At 50.5% G+C, this 14909-nt stretch overlaps 1 protein-coding gene and 1 pseudogene across 6 annotated transcripts in view; both read left to right on the top strand.

Annotated features, from left to right (window-relative positions):
- The window catches only part of RALGPS1 (Ral GEF with PH domain and SH3 binding motif 1), a 313809-nt gene extending 304971 nt beyond the window's left edge, over nt 1-8838 (top strand). For all 6 annotated transcript variants that reach the window (XM_063081606.1, XM_063081607.1, XM_063081604.1 and 3 more), the window contains 5 exons: nt 305-410; nt 2164-2256; nt 2433-2538; nt 4456-4547; nt 7348-8838. In XM_063081606.1, the coding sequence (XP_062937676.1) occupies nt 305-410; nt 2164-2256; nt 2433-2538; nt 4456-4547; nt 7348-7377 (427 nt within the window). In that variant the 3' untranslated portion in view covers nt 7378-8838. The remainder of the gene's footprint in view (nt 1-304; nt 411-2163; nt 2257-2432; nt 2539-4455; nt 4548-7347) is intronic.
- Nucleotides 4112-4176, top strand: LOC134366286 (U2 spliceosomal RNA; annotated as a pseudogene).
- Nucleotides 8839-14909: the final 6071 nt, after the last annotated feature.

Genomic DNA, 14909 nt, shown 5'->3' with positions numbered 1-14909 from the left:
GCTGCACAGGCCCCAAGTTCCTCACGTGGAGGAAGACCACAGGTGCAAGCCCTGGGGAGCAACCAGGAGAAGCCCCAGCAGAGGTGTCTGTCAGGATAGGGGGCGGGTGCTGCTAAGGGAGGTGGAAGTTCTCAGCTGTGGGTGAGCCCTTCATGCTCTCCTGTGGCCTTGGATCCCCCTGCCCCCCAGCCTTGCCCCAGCACTTTTGAGTCCTGTGGCCTCTGGGAACGTCATGGACTGAGCAGTGGGGCACAGTGGAGCCCAGCTCCTCCAGGGAGATGTCTGACTGGTGGTCTCCCCTCAGCCCCACTGGCCCATGCATCTGTACTCTGGGGAGCTCAGCAGCAGTGCCCACCATGGAGGGGCCTCTGAGAAGGAAAACCCTGCTTAAGGAAGGCCGAAAGCCCGCGGTAAGTGCAGACACACATTCGTCAAAGGCAGTGTGGGCACCAGTGAGGGGCCTGGCTCCAGAGACCAGCCAAGCAGGTTTCCAGCCCTGGCTGTGCCACTAAGTGGGCAAGGGCCTCAGTTTCCACATCTGTAAATTGGGACAAAATAATGCCTATTCCTAGAGGACTCAGTGAGAAAGCTGCACATGTGGCAGAGTACCCAGTGAGCTGCAACGAGCCAGAGCCATGAGGGTGGTCATGGGGGCAAGTAGAAGCCTGGAGACCCCTGGGAGCAAGAAGAGCAGCATCCTCAAATGAGTGAGGGAAAAGCACAGGGACAAGGAATCAGGAGTCCTTTCAGACTCCACCACCAACCCCAGGCCACCGGTGCTGGACCCAGATGTCACTGGCTCTGCAACCCCCACATGGCAGGACCTCAGCCCCTTGCAGAGGCCTCTCAATTACTTCTGGGCATCCATGACTAGTTGTCTAAAAACTCTTCAGTGAGCTTCACCTCCAGGCAGCATCTGCTCTGTCCTTCCTGTCCTGCTGTGGTTCCTGCATGCCCTGTCCAGTGCCAACAGAGCCACTTGGAGATGCCACCTCCTACCAACACCCACCGTGAAAATGCCAGGGCCCTTGCCCAGGTTCCACCTCAAGATGCTCTTGGAGCCTCCTGTCTCCAAATGCCAGGTGGTTTTTGGGTGAGGAGGAGAGTCTCCACCCCAGCTCTGGACCACTCTCTGTCACTTAGGCCCAGAGTATCACAAAGCACCCTGCAACACAGGGCTCTATATCTGCCCTGTTGTACAGACCTGCCTACCTCTCTCCCTTACCCAGAGTCCAGGCCCCAGTCATTCCAAGGCCAGAGCAAGACAGTTTCTTTAAACTAGTGTTTTCCCAAAAGCTGGTTGACTCAATAGTGAGTGATGACAGGTCAGTGGGTCATGACCAGTGTTTTTGAGTGGAATAGAATAGAATGGAAAGTGTTGGAGTTCCTTACACGTAGTAAAGATAAGTACCGTTTTATGAAACCTTTTTCAGTTCAACATGTACATGCATGTGTGCTGTACACACCTGTAGGAGTCTGTGAAGAGTCTAAAAGCCACCACTTTCCCCTTGGTGATGATGTGACTCCACCCAGTGTGAAAGGACCTGTGTGTGGCGATGCAGAGCAGCCTGCTCCTTGTAGGCACAATCCTCTTCCTTCCAGGATGGGGTGTTTGCTTCTCCTTTGTAGAACTAAAAGCCCCACTGGAGTGATTTTCCCTAAACCAAGGAGCAGAGCTCCCCAAACAGGAGATTCCTCCCTAGGGAAACAGACACATGCCTGCAGCTTGACCCATCAGGTTCGCCCACTTCTGGCCACAAAGGTGTTAGAAACATTGCCATTCAATCTCATCCAGAGCAGTCATCACAGACAGTAAGGTTCTTCTAGGCCATGGGGTAGCATGTCTGTATTTTAAAAATGCTTTTTCCCAAGACATTCGGGCCCAAGTTGCCTGAATCCATAGCTATTATGCCCTGGCACTGCCTTAAACAAGGTGACAGAAAGAAAGACTCTGAGTACAGGAGCAAGAGAGGGAGGGGAAAAAAGTGTCCCCTCCTCCTGGTCCTAGGTGGTGTTGGCATTGACCAGGGATGGTGCAGGGCCAGGGAAGAGATGCAGCCTGCGCTAGCCTGGATGGGGGTGGCTGGGTCTATAATCAGGCAACAGGGTGGACTCCACCCCCACCACCCCAGCGTCCTCACTCTGACTCCCTTTCCTCTTTAGCTGTCCTCATGGACCAGGTATTGGGTCATACTCTCAGGATCCACTCTCCTGTACTATGGAGCCAAGTCCTTGCGGGGCACAGACAGAAAACACGTAAGTCCCATGAAAGGACTCTCATACTGGGACTTTATCTAGTGGGGAAGGGACCTTTGTGAACTGCAAGGGGTGGCAGGGTGGGAGAGAAGTGGCTAGGGCAGCTCAAGCTGGCTTCCCTTGTGGAGTGGAGGGCATGGGCCCGGGCCTCCGGCTGTGTTGTTTCTCTCTGCCAGTATAAATCCACACCTGGCAAAAAGGTCTCCATCGTGGGCTGGATGGTGCAGCTGCCTGACGACCCTGAGCACCCGGATATCTTCCAGCTGAATAACCCTGACAAAGGTAGGCAGCAGGACTGGAACAGAGTCTGTAGCTTCTCTCCACCCTGTTTCCTCCTCTGCTAAATATGTGTTTTGAAGTTGTTAGGAGCTTTTGAGCCTGCTGTTTTCCCTTTGCTTTAGGGTCCCCTAACTACTCAGGAAAGCTGCTTAGATCATGGTGACATGTCCATTGAGCAGTATACACAGCACATGGCTGTAGGAATCCTTCTTGTGGCTTTACTTACAGCTCCTGGGACCCATCACCCCCTGAGCTGTAGCCTCAGGGTCTTGGAACAAATAATATAATGCTGGATGAGGCAAGACCATGTGGCTGGAAGGGTCTTGGGAGATTTCAGGGATCCCCTGACATGCCTGTGCTACAGGACTCTGGCAATGTCCAGGTCCAAAGCCAACTCAGAAAAAAACCCTTCTAACTTCCAGAAGCTCAAATTTTACCTTCTCCAGCTGTCTCCCAGTTTCTCCTGGTTCTGTCCTTCCCCCACGAGCAGGCTGGGAAGAAGGAGAGGCTCTGGGCACCGTTCTGTCCGGGAGCCCTATCTTCATTGATAATCAGAACAGGCCATGGCTAGTCTTCTTGGTAACCCACATCATGTGACAAAAAATCCAAATTGCCTGGGTCTTGGATTCTATGTAACCAGGCAAACTTACTGGGGCTGTCAAGTCCCTGAGCATCTTCATTCCTTAACAGGAATGGTCTAGTGCAGGGTTCATGTATGCACAAATCACCTAGGGATCTTGTTAAAATTCAGATTTGGATTCAATAGATTTGGGGTGGAGACCAAGATTCTACATTTGTAACAAGCTCCCAGGTGATGCAGATGATGGTGCAGATGTTCTTAGCTGAGAAGCAAAGAACGAAAGGGATACAAAAGCCTCAAGGAGCCCAAGGAGTGGAGAGGAGATCCATTGCCAAGCTCTCTGCTCCGTGTCTGCGCGACTGAACCCATGCGTGTTACACAGGCGGTAGTGTGTCCTCAGCGTGGTTACCACTTGACTTCTTCCTTGACAGGCTGGGCCTGGATTAGTGGTGATTTCTTTAGGAAATAAAGGCTATGCTTGCACAAGCTTGACTTAAAGATCTTATGGCCATGGGGACCACATGCCACTCATTAGCTTTAGCCTAGAGGAAAGCATTATCCCCATGCAGAGGGAAATGTGACACAAGGGGTGGCCAGGGCCCATGGGTGGAATTCAAAAAAATGGCAAACTTGGATGGGGAAAAAAATTACATATTTGTTTTCAGTGACTTCTGATTCCTTCCATTATGAGTATAGCCATCAAATGACAAAAATGTTAGCAATACCTTTGGTGTTATCTCCAAGAGAAATCACAGATATTTGCATATCACATATTGTTGCAGATATCTCAAAATATCATTTATGCTCATCTCCTTAAAATTACAGTATCAGACCTGCCACTTGCTCTTGTTATTAGTGCATTAATACAGAACCATGTATAGAATTACATCACTCATTTGTTTTTTAGTAGTTTAATAACTGCATTTTAGTGTTATTGATTTCCTTTGTATTTTATTTTCTACATTTAAAAACATTACTCTAAAAAAAAAAATAAAAATCGCTTCTCGGCCTTTTGGCTAAGATCAAGTGTAGTAAAAAAAAAATAAAAAATAAAAATAAATAAAAATAAATAAAAAATAAAAAATAAAAACATTACTCTGAGAAGGGGTCCACAGGCTTGACCAGACAGCCAGAGGCACTATGACCCCCAAAATGGCTGAGAGCCCCGGTCCACAGATACAGCCCAAGAGGTTACCTCTTCTGCCAGCTCCACCTTGTCTTGGGCTGCTCCTGGCCTTCCTCAGTTTATTACCCATGTTCACATTTCTCTTCCTGTGGCAGTCACAGGCCAACCCTCCCATGTGACACTCTTCTTAACCAATGTTTTCTCTACCCATCAGGCAATGTTTACAAGTTTCAGACTGGTTCCCGATTTCATGCAATACTGTGGCACAAGCATTTGGATGATGCATGTAAAAGCAACAGGCCTCAGGTAAAGTCACCAAGATTCTGCTTGTCACCTGAAATACCCTCTTACCCTTGGAACTAAGAGTCTTTAGAAAACAGGGCTCCCTTCTTCCCTCAGAGCCCACTAGCTATGCTCCCAGGCACCCTTTTCTGATTAGCATTTTTCCTTGAGACAATGCACCCCTTGTCCAGCTTAGAAGTAAGCCAGTTCCAGATCAGAACTTTGAATCTGCTTCCTGTGTCTTTCCCTCTAAAGGAAATGCCACAGAAATAAGGTGGCAGGTGTGATATCAGCCAAGGATCAGGCTCCAGCATCTTATTTAGCTCATCCCCCCAAAAATTGTTTTCATAGAAATACTCCACACTGACTAAGGGGCCTCCCTACCACACAACCCTTGGAAATAATAGTAATAGCTAACTTGCTGCGAGCCAGCCACGTGCCAGGCGAGGCTGCTGATGAGTGGGGGATGAACCAGTGGGATTTGTACTAATGTGGGCCTCCTCTGGGCTGCTGGGCCTGGCTCATTGTATGGTTCCGCCCTATCCCCCACCACCAGCACGGCCACCCTCCTTCCCCTGGCATTATGTGAAATGCTTCACAAGCAGGAATTAGCCAAGTCCTGTCAACACCCCTGTGAGGTATGTTCTCTTACTGTCTCCATTTTATGATGAGGATCCTGAGGCTCAGAAGTGGCAGATGCTTGCTTAAGGCCCCGCAGTTAGTAAGCGGTGGAGCTAGGCTCTAACCCAAGTCTGTCTGACTCCCGATTGTGTGCTTGATGCCCCTGAGCTCTCTTGCCTCCACTTCCCTGGGAGTCCCTGCAGCTGAACAGAAGGCCCAGAAGCACAGGCGTGCAGTCCAGGCTTGTGAGAGTCATGGCTACACAGCCTCAGTGGCGGCTGGAGGCAGGCTGTAGCTTCCACTCCCTGTCCCTCAGCGTCCATTGGTGTGTTCGCCAGGGATCAGCCAGAGGAGGGAGCCGGGCAAGCTGGATGCTTCTCCTCAGCCTGCCTGAGAGAGAGCACCAGGGCCTGGAATCAATGATGGCAGTTTCCAGGAGGAAGGGTGGGGAGCTGGGAGCAGACAATAAGCCACCCATTGCGGACAGCAGCTCTGAGGTCTGAGGGACCTTGGCAAAGGCAAGTTCACGCTATGCATTTGGGTCTGGGAGGATTGGGACTTCATTGTGCTGGTCACAGCACAGTCACAGACTTCTTGGCGCCTCAAAGTGGTTCCCATAAAATGGAGGGAGGTCTCTAGTGGCATGTCCCAGGTAAATTGCAACTTGTAAGTGTTTTTGTCCAATTTTTAGACCTAGGGGAGGGGATTTTTTTTTTTCTACTTTTTCCTTTTTATTTCTAATTTACTTTCAACCAAATATTCCCACTCTGTGCTGTATGTAATAAAGGGTTGCCAATAACCTAAATGTTCAGCAACAGAGGTCTGTTTAAGTTAATCACAGTACGTCCATGTGAGGGAATGCAAGGGGTGTGCAGAAGGGTGTGACAGAAGCACTTCTAGTCACAGGGAGGATCTCAGTGACTGGGACTGGCTTTTTATTTTGTGGAATTGCATTCTTAAAATTGTTTTTTCTAACACTGAATCCACTTGAACCTTATTTATAACATATGTGTAAGATGTGTAAGATATAAACAACAGCAATAAAACAAACCTGTGTAGACACCACCCAGCCTACAGCAGAACCTCTCAGGGCCTTGGAACACCTTCCCTCCCCCATGTGCCTCTTCCGAATTCTGTCTCCCTCCCTCCCACCCCCGCCCATAACCACTCTCCTGATCTGTCTGTTTACCGTTGCTTTATAATTTTAGAACATGTGTTTGAGTCCTTCATGTATTATCTGAGATGCATTTTTAAAACTTTTTTATAAATAGAACCATAACCATATATTTTATTCTGTGACTTGCTTTTCTCCCACAGCGCATTCCTAAGATTTGTCTGTGTCAACCCATGTAGCTGTCATTCACTTATTTGTTCTGATTTTTTAAAATCAGTTCTTCTGTCAATCATCCCAGGAATGATTTCCTGCTTTTTGCTATTGTGAACAATGCTGTTGTGACCATTCTTATAACTATCTCCTGGTGCCTGTAGATGCATTTTTTTCTAATTCATCATATTGACCAAATTTACACCAAGATGCATTTATTGTTGATGAAATTGCTCCTAAACAAATCTGGGGGAGGAGGTCTGGGGCCCGGGAGCCTGTTGGCAGCTCTCAAGGGTGAGGGAAACACTTGACCATGGGGCTGGTGGGTCCCCCAGTAAAGGGGACTAGGATCTTGTCCTGAAGGCACTGCTATGGTTTCCCATATCGCCAAACTTACTCCTTCTCCTGTGCTTCCACTTGCCAATTCCTGCCACCCCCTAACAATACACGCCTCTCCCACTGGTTTCCCCTCCAGAGGCCTATGCCCCATTCTTGTGGGATTCTTCTCCCCACCCCAAGCGCAGTTTTATTTTGAACAGAGGATAGTGGTTGAGGGTGTGGGCTCTGGGGTTTAGCCCTGCCACTTATTTACTGTGTACTTAGCTTCTCTAAGACTCAGTTTCATTGTCTTTATAATGGGGACAATCTAGTACATGCCTGATGGGGTTGGTGTAAGGACTCAAGGACACAATACATATGAAGTGTTCAGAGTAGTGTCTGGCACACAGCAATCACTTACCAAGTGCCATGCCCTCTCCCCATTGGTCCTGCTCATTCTCAGACTAACTGGGAAAGGCCTGGTCCCTTCCCCTAGACACCACTCCTTGTTCCTTTCCAAGAGGTTGGAACTTTGACAAGAGACTGAACTTTCTTTTCTAGGTACCTGCAAACCTTATGTCATTTGAGTAAGTGTCTGCAGGATGTGGCATGACTTCAGAGGCTTCTGGGAGCCTGGACTGGACCTGATGGAAAAGAGCAGTCCTGGACACAGGCTGTGGGCCAGGGTGCTGGGAGACTCACAGCCTCACCGGGGACACAGCCTGCGGCCTCACAGTCCCAGAGGGCTCCACTGGTGCGGGATCCACCTGTCCATCCCCAGCGACTCTCATGACACTCATTCCACAGCACCACCTCATGGGGCGGTGGTTGGACCCCAACTATACACCCCGCTTTCCGTCTCTGGGCCCTTGTCCACCCACCAGCTGCTTCTGCAACCAGAGAGCATTCAGCCCACGTTGGGTTCTCAGTGCTTTCTACTGCACAAAGAGTGGACAGCGTTCACCTGTGAGAGGGGCCTGAGAGAACGAACAGGCTGTGGGACAGGCTTTTTACACCCCAGGTGTGTGGGGTTGCTCGCCCACAGGGCTGCCTCAGATTTTGTACAACCTCCGAAGCATCCTCTGCATATGTGTGCCATACATATGTGTGTGTGAGCAAGTGTGAACTCTTTGAGAAACATGCATTTTGGCACAAGGCTTGTGACATCACACACTTCATTTGCTTTGAGGCCCTGCTTTAACCTTAAGTTATAGTCTTGTCTACCGAGGAAGGTCAGAGTGAGAGCCCAGATTCCTCCTGTGTTAAGGGTCCCTTGCATTCTTTTACTGTAAACAAACAATGCCTTAAATTGTGTCCTGTTTTCTGTTCCTATGGGTGCTATTCATCTGGAAGGCCTGCTTCCTGGGTCCCTGGGTCCCTTCCAAGCCTTGTTGCTGTCAGCCCTTCTGAGATAGGACCCGGCTTCACAACCGTGGACTGGGCCGCTGGCCAGCTTGCTTCCTCCTGTCCCTCTCCTGCAGGGCCTGAGGCCCTTCTTCTCACCCTATCCCACCACATGGGAAGTTGTGACATTTTCTCCTGGCTTCCTCAGAAGCAGCTCAGGCGCCACTGTGCTCACAGTGATCAGCTGCACAGAAGCCACTTGGCACCGACCTCTCCCCGCAGGGCAAGGCTTTGCTCATGTCATCTCTCACCCCTTTGCCTCCACTGCCAGGGCAGGGCCCATTGGGATTCCTGATCATGCCTGGGAGCTGAGTGACACTGAGGCCTTAAGCTCCCCCAGTATTGCCACCAAATGTAGTCACCAGCAAGTTCTCCAGCATCCAAGTCCAAGGGCATAATTGTTGATGATCATGTGACAAGAGAGCAAAGCCCTGGAGAGTGAATGGTCCAACCTCTGCATTCAGTTAAGAGCTCTTCACATGAACGACGTCCTTTATCTGTAACCTTTTGCCATATTTGAAAGTAACTTGTTTTGTAGAAATACGTTTCTATTGAAAATAATGAATTGCTCTTTATCACCATAGTCAGTCTCTTTCTCTCTCTCTCCCGCTCCCTCCCTCCCTTTCTCCCTCCCTCTCCCTCTCCATCTCCCTCCCTCTCCCTCTCCCTCTCCCTCTCTCTCTCTCTCTCTCTCTCATTAATTTGGATATCTGAATTCTGAGAAGGAAACCTTTAAATGATTTTCTGAAAGAGACTGAATTTCTGGGTCCTTGTCACTATCGTGGTTTCAGAGCTCACGCTAATCAGACATTGAACTATCATTGTTTCTGCACAAGATGCTTCAAAATGACAGCTAAACCAGTAAACTGTAATAGTTCAACTTAAAAACTACCAAAGGACCCACCATTGTATTTTGATCATATGGTGACAACTTCTCTGAAAAAAATTGAATTGGTGAGGAAAGCAGTTATCATCAGGGTCTTATCTTATGGTTGAACATTTCTGTGCTCAGTAACTAACCTTGACTAGAACAAAGACTAGAATCCTTTCATGCCAAGAGAAAATCTAGATGGAAAAGTTGATGTCATTGAACCTTGACCACAGACCCACCCATAGCCAGGGTCTGGATGTGTGCACCTAATTCTAACAACTAGTCACATTAGCATCTGGAGGCTGAATGACAACACCAAACACTCCAAACCGACCAGAACCATGCAGTGTTAATACTTTAACCTACATTGAATCCGATTCTGCCCCTTAACTTTTAAAAAGTGTTAAGTTTGGATGGAAGTGCAAGACTGGAACATCAGCTACTTATTTTCCTTGGGTTTCTCCATTCTGGAAACTGTCCTGGTTTTTCGCACATAAAACATTATAAATGCCGATCCAAAATGCCAGAATTTCAGGCTCCACTAAATCAGATCATTTTCTACCCTTTACAAATTTTTATCTTTCACAAATACTTTCTTCTGAGTCTAATTTGAAATAGCACAACCACAATTCTTTTAAAGTGTTTAATGTTCTTACTAATTGAGACTATTCTCACATCCCCTCCCAGAAACATTCTTAGCTTGGACTCTTGATGAATCTGTTTAGACTTTGTTGGCACAAGCCTTGTAGAACCAGTAAGAGCCTTGGACACACGGGGAGAGTCCTGGAGATGAAGCTGAAAGGTACTTGGCTTTCAAGGTAGGGGCTCAGGGCCAAGTCTGGGAGTAAAGAGCTGATTGTCTTCCCAGTATTGGTTTGTCCCTCAAGCTGCAGGTGGGGAGGACTGCAAGCCTGGGACAGAGTGGGCCAGGCACAAACCACAAAGGGGGAAAGTCCATGGGTGGATTCTCACCCTGGAGGGAAACATCTCTGTGTTTTGCTCCTTGACTGTCCATAGTGCACAAATGTTTGTGAAATCTTTGAAGGTATTATGTCTTGCATGCATATGCTGTATTTTTTTTAAGCAAATAGATTATGGCACCCCAAAACGAAAAGCTAGAATGCTGTCTACAAACTGTGGAGTAGGTAGCTGATCGCTTCATGATGTCCCAAAAGCAGCTCACTCACTCACCTCTTCCTGGGTGTAATTTTTGCCCCACTTAGTTGAACACATTTTGTTAGTCAAGGTCAGCCAAGTGCATTCTGGTAACTGAAATACTTCATGGAGGGTTTAGCTGGTGGAGGGCAGTAGAAATATTGTTCTGAGAGTGCCCAGTGAGAGACTACAGCCCTTTTCCCTCTCCTGACCAGAAGCCCACCCAGTACCCTGTCAGACTGTGGGACCTGAGGAGGTAGATACTTGAAGGGATTCTGTTTAGGAAAGAACCTACTCTTGCTAACTAATTCATGAAGCATTTTTTTTCTTACCAAGATGGCCAATATTTCTTTCATCATTTTACTCCCATCTCCCAAGCCCAGGAAGTGTATCTGTTAGGATGCCATTTCACAGATGGAAAATGGTGAAATGAGAAGTCATTTGCAAGCAAAGTCTGATGTATGCATCAGGTGGGGTCCAGAGCTCTGCACCTACATTGCTGATGCTCATAACCACCAGCTGAACATGGCCAAAAACACAGCCTAACTTCTTTTTTTGATCCCATAAATAACTTTAATCAGCCCTACATCATATTGACCTGCTGGGTGATTGCATGTTTAAAAAAGAAAAAACTACAAGCATCCCTTTGAAATAACAGATTGTCTGCACAAAACCATCCTTTCATTCATTCACATCTCTAGCGAGTGCTTCTATGTACCATGCTCTACACAGGATATAAATGGCTGACAATAAGACAGATCTGTTCCCTGCCCTCATGGAGTTGCCTACTCAATGAACAGATAATCCCACCACACCCATCTCCTTGGGCAAGACTCTGCCTGTCTCCTAGAACTGGGTACAAATCCTGTGCACAGAGTCCTCTAGAAATGCTTCCAAAGACTTAACAGACTGAATAGCCTCTTGATCTATGAGTTCAGTTGCAATGAGGACTAACTGCAGTTGCTGTCCTAGAGGCTGGATGTCTCACAACAGCCAGGCACCGAACTGTGGTTGGTACACGGAGGATTCCATAGGTGGGATGAAAGAATAGGGTTAGAATGTTCACAGTATTTCACAGGTTTTTGTTTTCAATTTCAATGTTAAATACAAGTACAATATGAGCAACAGCTGCATTTTCTTGGGTGTTGAGAACTTGTACCATGGACTTTAGGCCACCTTGCAGCCCTATGCTGCACAGGCATGTGTACCCCGTGGGCAGCCCCAAAACTCCCACTCTCAAAAGCAACATGATCGATCATCTGCCCACTTTATAATCATTAATCTCTATCCATTTCTGAATGACTGTGACCACTTAGTGATGAAATAATAGTAATTAATTTATTAGTATGGTATAATCTTTAATAAATTTTGTGCCAAAATGCATGGTTTTCCACTTAGCATTCAAAATGTTGTGTAGAGAGTAGTTTTCAATTTCTTATGTATTCTTCAAAGTAAGTTGGAAATCAGTTTCTACATTTAAATTCATTTCTTGTTAAATCTGTTGCATTCTCCTGGGCTGTCTTTTTTTCCAGCAGACCCCTACCTGCATGCAGTTGTGTAAGGACTTCCTCTAATTCTTGTGAATTGTCTCATCCGCAATAACAACTGAACATCAGCCCTCCATGGGATTCTTTAGATTTTTGGTGAAGTATTTTGTTACCTCAGTCTTGTATCAAGTTGCTGTATTTTTCAGCTTGTTACACTGATAATAATTGTTTCACTAATTAAATACTTTAATGTACAAACTTCTTTGTTTACTTTGAAATTAAATGTGTTTTCCAATGAATATCGCTCAGTTTATTAAAGTCACACATATTCATTTAGCAAACAGTTGCTGTGCCAGATACAGACATGAAGGAGGCATGGGACACTCAGAGCTCAGCTAAGAGGTAACGAAACATAAATAACATAGCAACAGTGCCCTCAGGAAGGGACAGAGACAGTGCTGTGGGCACTCGGGAGGGAGGTTGGGGGCCAGGGCTCGCTTTAAAGGGCAGGTGGCATTTGGAGATTCTATTCAGATTGCAGAACACATGGACAGCGGGGAGGCAGGGAGATGGAAATGAGAGGGAGCAGGATGAGGCTAGGAAAAAGCATGCAACCCATGCTCACTGAGTAAAGGATTTGGGGGAGTGATGAGAAAATAAGTCTGAAAAGGTATATTGGGAGGAGTTCGGTATGTTAGGCAAAAAACAGAAACCCACTCTAGCTTGCTTAAGAGAAAAAGGACTATCTTACAAGGGTTGTCTATAGAAACCTGAGGGGAAGACCAAGGGAGTCTCAAGAGGGGCTGGAAGGAGAAACAGAAAGCCCTCTGCATCTTTCTCCCAACGTGTCTGGGCATCCCCTTCATTCTCTCTGCAGACTGGTTTCTCCGCTTGAGTGTGCGGCAGCAAAGGAGTTCAGGCCTTACTGAGAAAGCACCTGGAAGTCATTGAGGGATTGTGCGCCAGGGAGTGGCATGATCCTAGTTGATCATGGGATCCCCTGGGCTTGCCTGCCTCAGTTTCCCAGCCAATGCTTTCCAAAGCTGCAGTGGATGCTTCTCCAAGCACAGGCTCCCACAAGCACACTCCCCGGGCTCTGCTCCACCATCCTAGTTCCAGGCCAGCATGGCCACACCTCCCTAGCTTCGACAAAGCCCCGCTTGCTGAGGTAGCCCTAGCTCACCTCCTCCTCATGATTTAGATGGTGCAGTGACCCCCAGCTTTACCTAGATGGGGTAGCTGCCCTCAGCCACAGTACAGTCTTCAAGGGATCTGAGACGGATGCATCTAACCTGGGGAGGAAGTGAGTGTGGTGGGGGTAGTGGTTGTCACACAGTTGTAAAGTGACAAGTCAAGACTTGAACCCCCCACTGGAAGCCTGCGTAGCTCCAGCCCCTGTCAGGCACCACAAACGGCCACCAGGAGACAGTGGTTCCTCCTCTTGATGGATGGCGAGATAGATCCCTGAGCTAACGTAGACTCTATCGTAGAACGACTGTTCAGCCAGGACGGTGGGCATCTTGCCCTGCCTGACACAGCCTGCGCGGGGCCGGGGCGCTGGCAGAGGAGGGAGATGCAGGCGGTGTGGGCGGGGCATCTGGCGGGCTGGAGCCGGGCCGTGGGGGGGCTGCGGAGGTTAAGCGGCGGGGCTCCGGGGGACTAGGTCATGCTTCTGGGCGGGACTTGGGGGAAAGGGCGGCCCCGGAGGGGGAGATACTGCTATAGAAGAGGCCAGGAGGTGCTGAAATGAGGAGAGGCCGTACCTCGAGGAAGCAGAGCCTCGGGGTGAGGGCGGGGGCCGCGTGGGCGCTCAGCAACGGAGCAGAATGGGCGGGGCCGTGGACGGGACAGAGTTGAGGATGTGGTGGGCGTTTGGGGCCTCCCCCGCAGAGGTGCGGAGAGCCCGCGGGACGAACCTGGAGGGGCTGGCGCGGAGGGGCGGGGCCTGGGCCTCGCTGGGGGCGTGAGGTGGGCGGGGCCGGAGCTCGGGGCGGGGCCTGGGCCTCGCAAAGGGGCGTGAGGTGGGCGGGGCCAGGGCGGACTAGGCTGTCTGGGGCGGGGAGGGGCGGGGCAAAGATCTGACTGAGGGGCGAGGGGCTTGCAGGGCCGAAGTTCGGGGCGGGGTCGGGGCGGGGTCTGGGCCCGGCAGAGGGGCGCGGGTAGGGGCGTGGCCTGCGGCGCGCAAGCCGAGAGGCCGGCCGAGCCCACCCGAGTGCGCCCGAGCCGGCGGCCCCCGCCCGGGGCGATGGAGCCGGAGCCTGGCGGGGCGGCCGCTGCACTCCTGCGGCAGAAGAGGGCGGCGCTGCGGCGCAGGGGGTGCAGCTTCGAGAGCCCCAGGTACCGCGGCCGGGGAGGGGTGCGGCCAGGAGGGGCGGAAGCGGGGAGCCGGCCACGTGGGGGGGTGAGGGGAGCGAGCGTGGCGGGGCCGCAGCCTGGGAGGGGGTCCGCGGGGGCGCTGAAGGGATCGGGCGAGGGGCCTGGGCCGAGCGGCCGGGGGGTTGCCTGAGGGGCCGGCCGCCGCGGGGAGGTGCGGGGGGCGAGTGCCGGGCGTCCAGGAGCGTCGGTCCGGTGGCGGGCCCGGCCCAGCCGCGGCTCTCGGGACCTCAGGCTGTGGACAACGTGCCCTGCCCGCCTCTGGTAAATGCTCAAGGACAAGGTCGGGAAATAGCCCCCAGGGCCAAAGGAGGTGCCCCTTCCGCTGGAGCCCCCAGCCTTCTGCTGCCCATCCTCGCGCCCCACGGAACCGCACACCTGCTGCCTCCGCGGCCCCGCCCTCCGGCGACTGTGCCCCACCCCTGCGGAGCCCCTCGCGGTCCTGTCCCTCGCCCCCGCCTCCTTTACCCCTGGCACCCTCCGGGGAGGCCAGTTCTCTCCTCCAGCCCGGCCTCGCCTTCCGGGGGCATTTCCTTAACTTGGAGGGGATTCTCCTGCTTCGACGTCGGCCTTATCATTTTTTCCTCTTCTAGACGACTCCAGCGGCCTCACAGCCAGACTTCCGTCTTTATTCTTATACCTATTAAATTCCCATCCCACCTGGTCGCTGGAGGCTCACTGAGGTGGTGACTGTGCCCTCAGCTGCCTATGCCCTTTGAGGAGCTCTCCATGGCTCACAGCAGTGAGGGGGCTGGGGTGGGGGACAAGGAGAAAGATGAGGACCTGGGACTCTGGCCCCCATTGAGGCCGAAGAGAGGGCTCAATTGCTAGGA

This window comes from Cynocephalus volans, chromosome 17 (genome assembly GCF_027409185.1).
Source record: "Cynocephalus volans isolate mCynVol1 chromosome 17, mCynVol1.pri, whole genome shotgun sequence".
NCBI lineage: Eukaryota > Metazoa > Chordata > Mammalia > Dermoptera > Cynocephalidae > Cynocephalus > Cynocephalus volans.
Note: the sequence above shows the minus strand (reverse complement) of the source record. Positions and strands in the feature narration are given on the sequence as shown.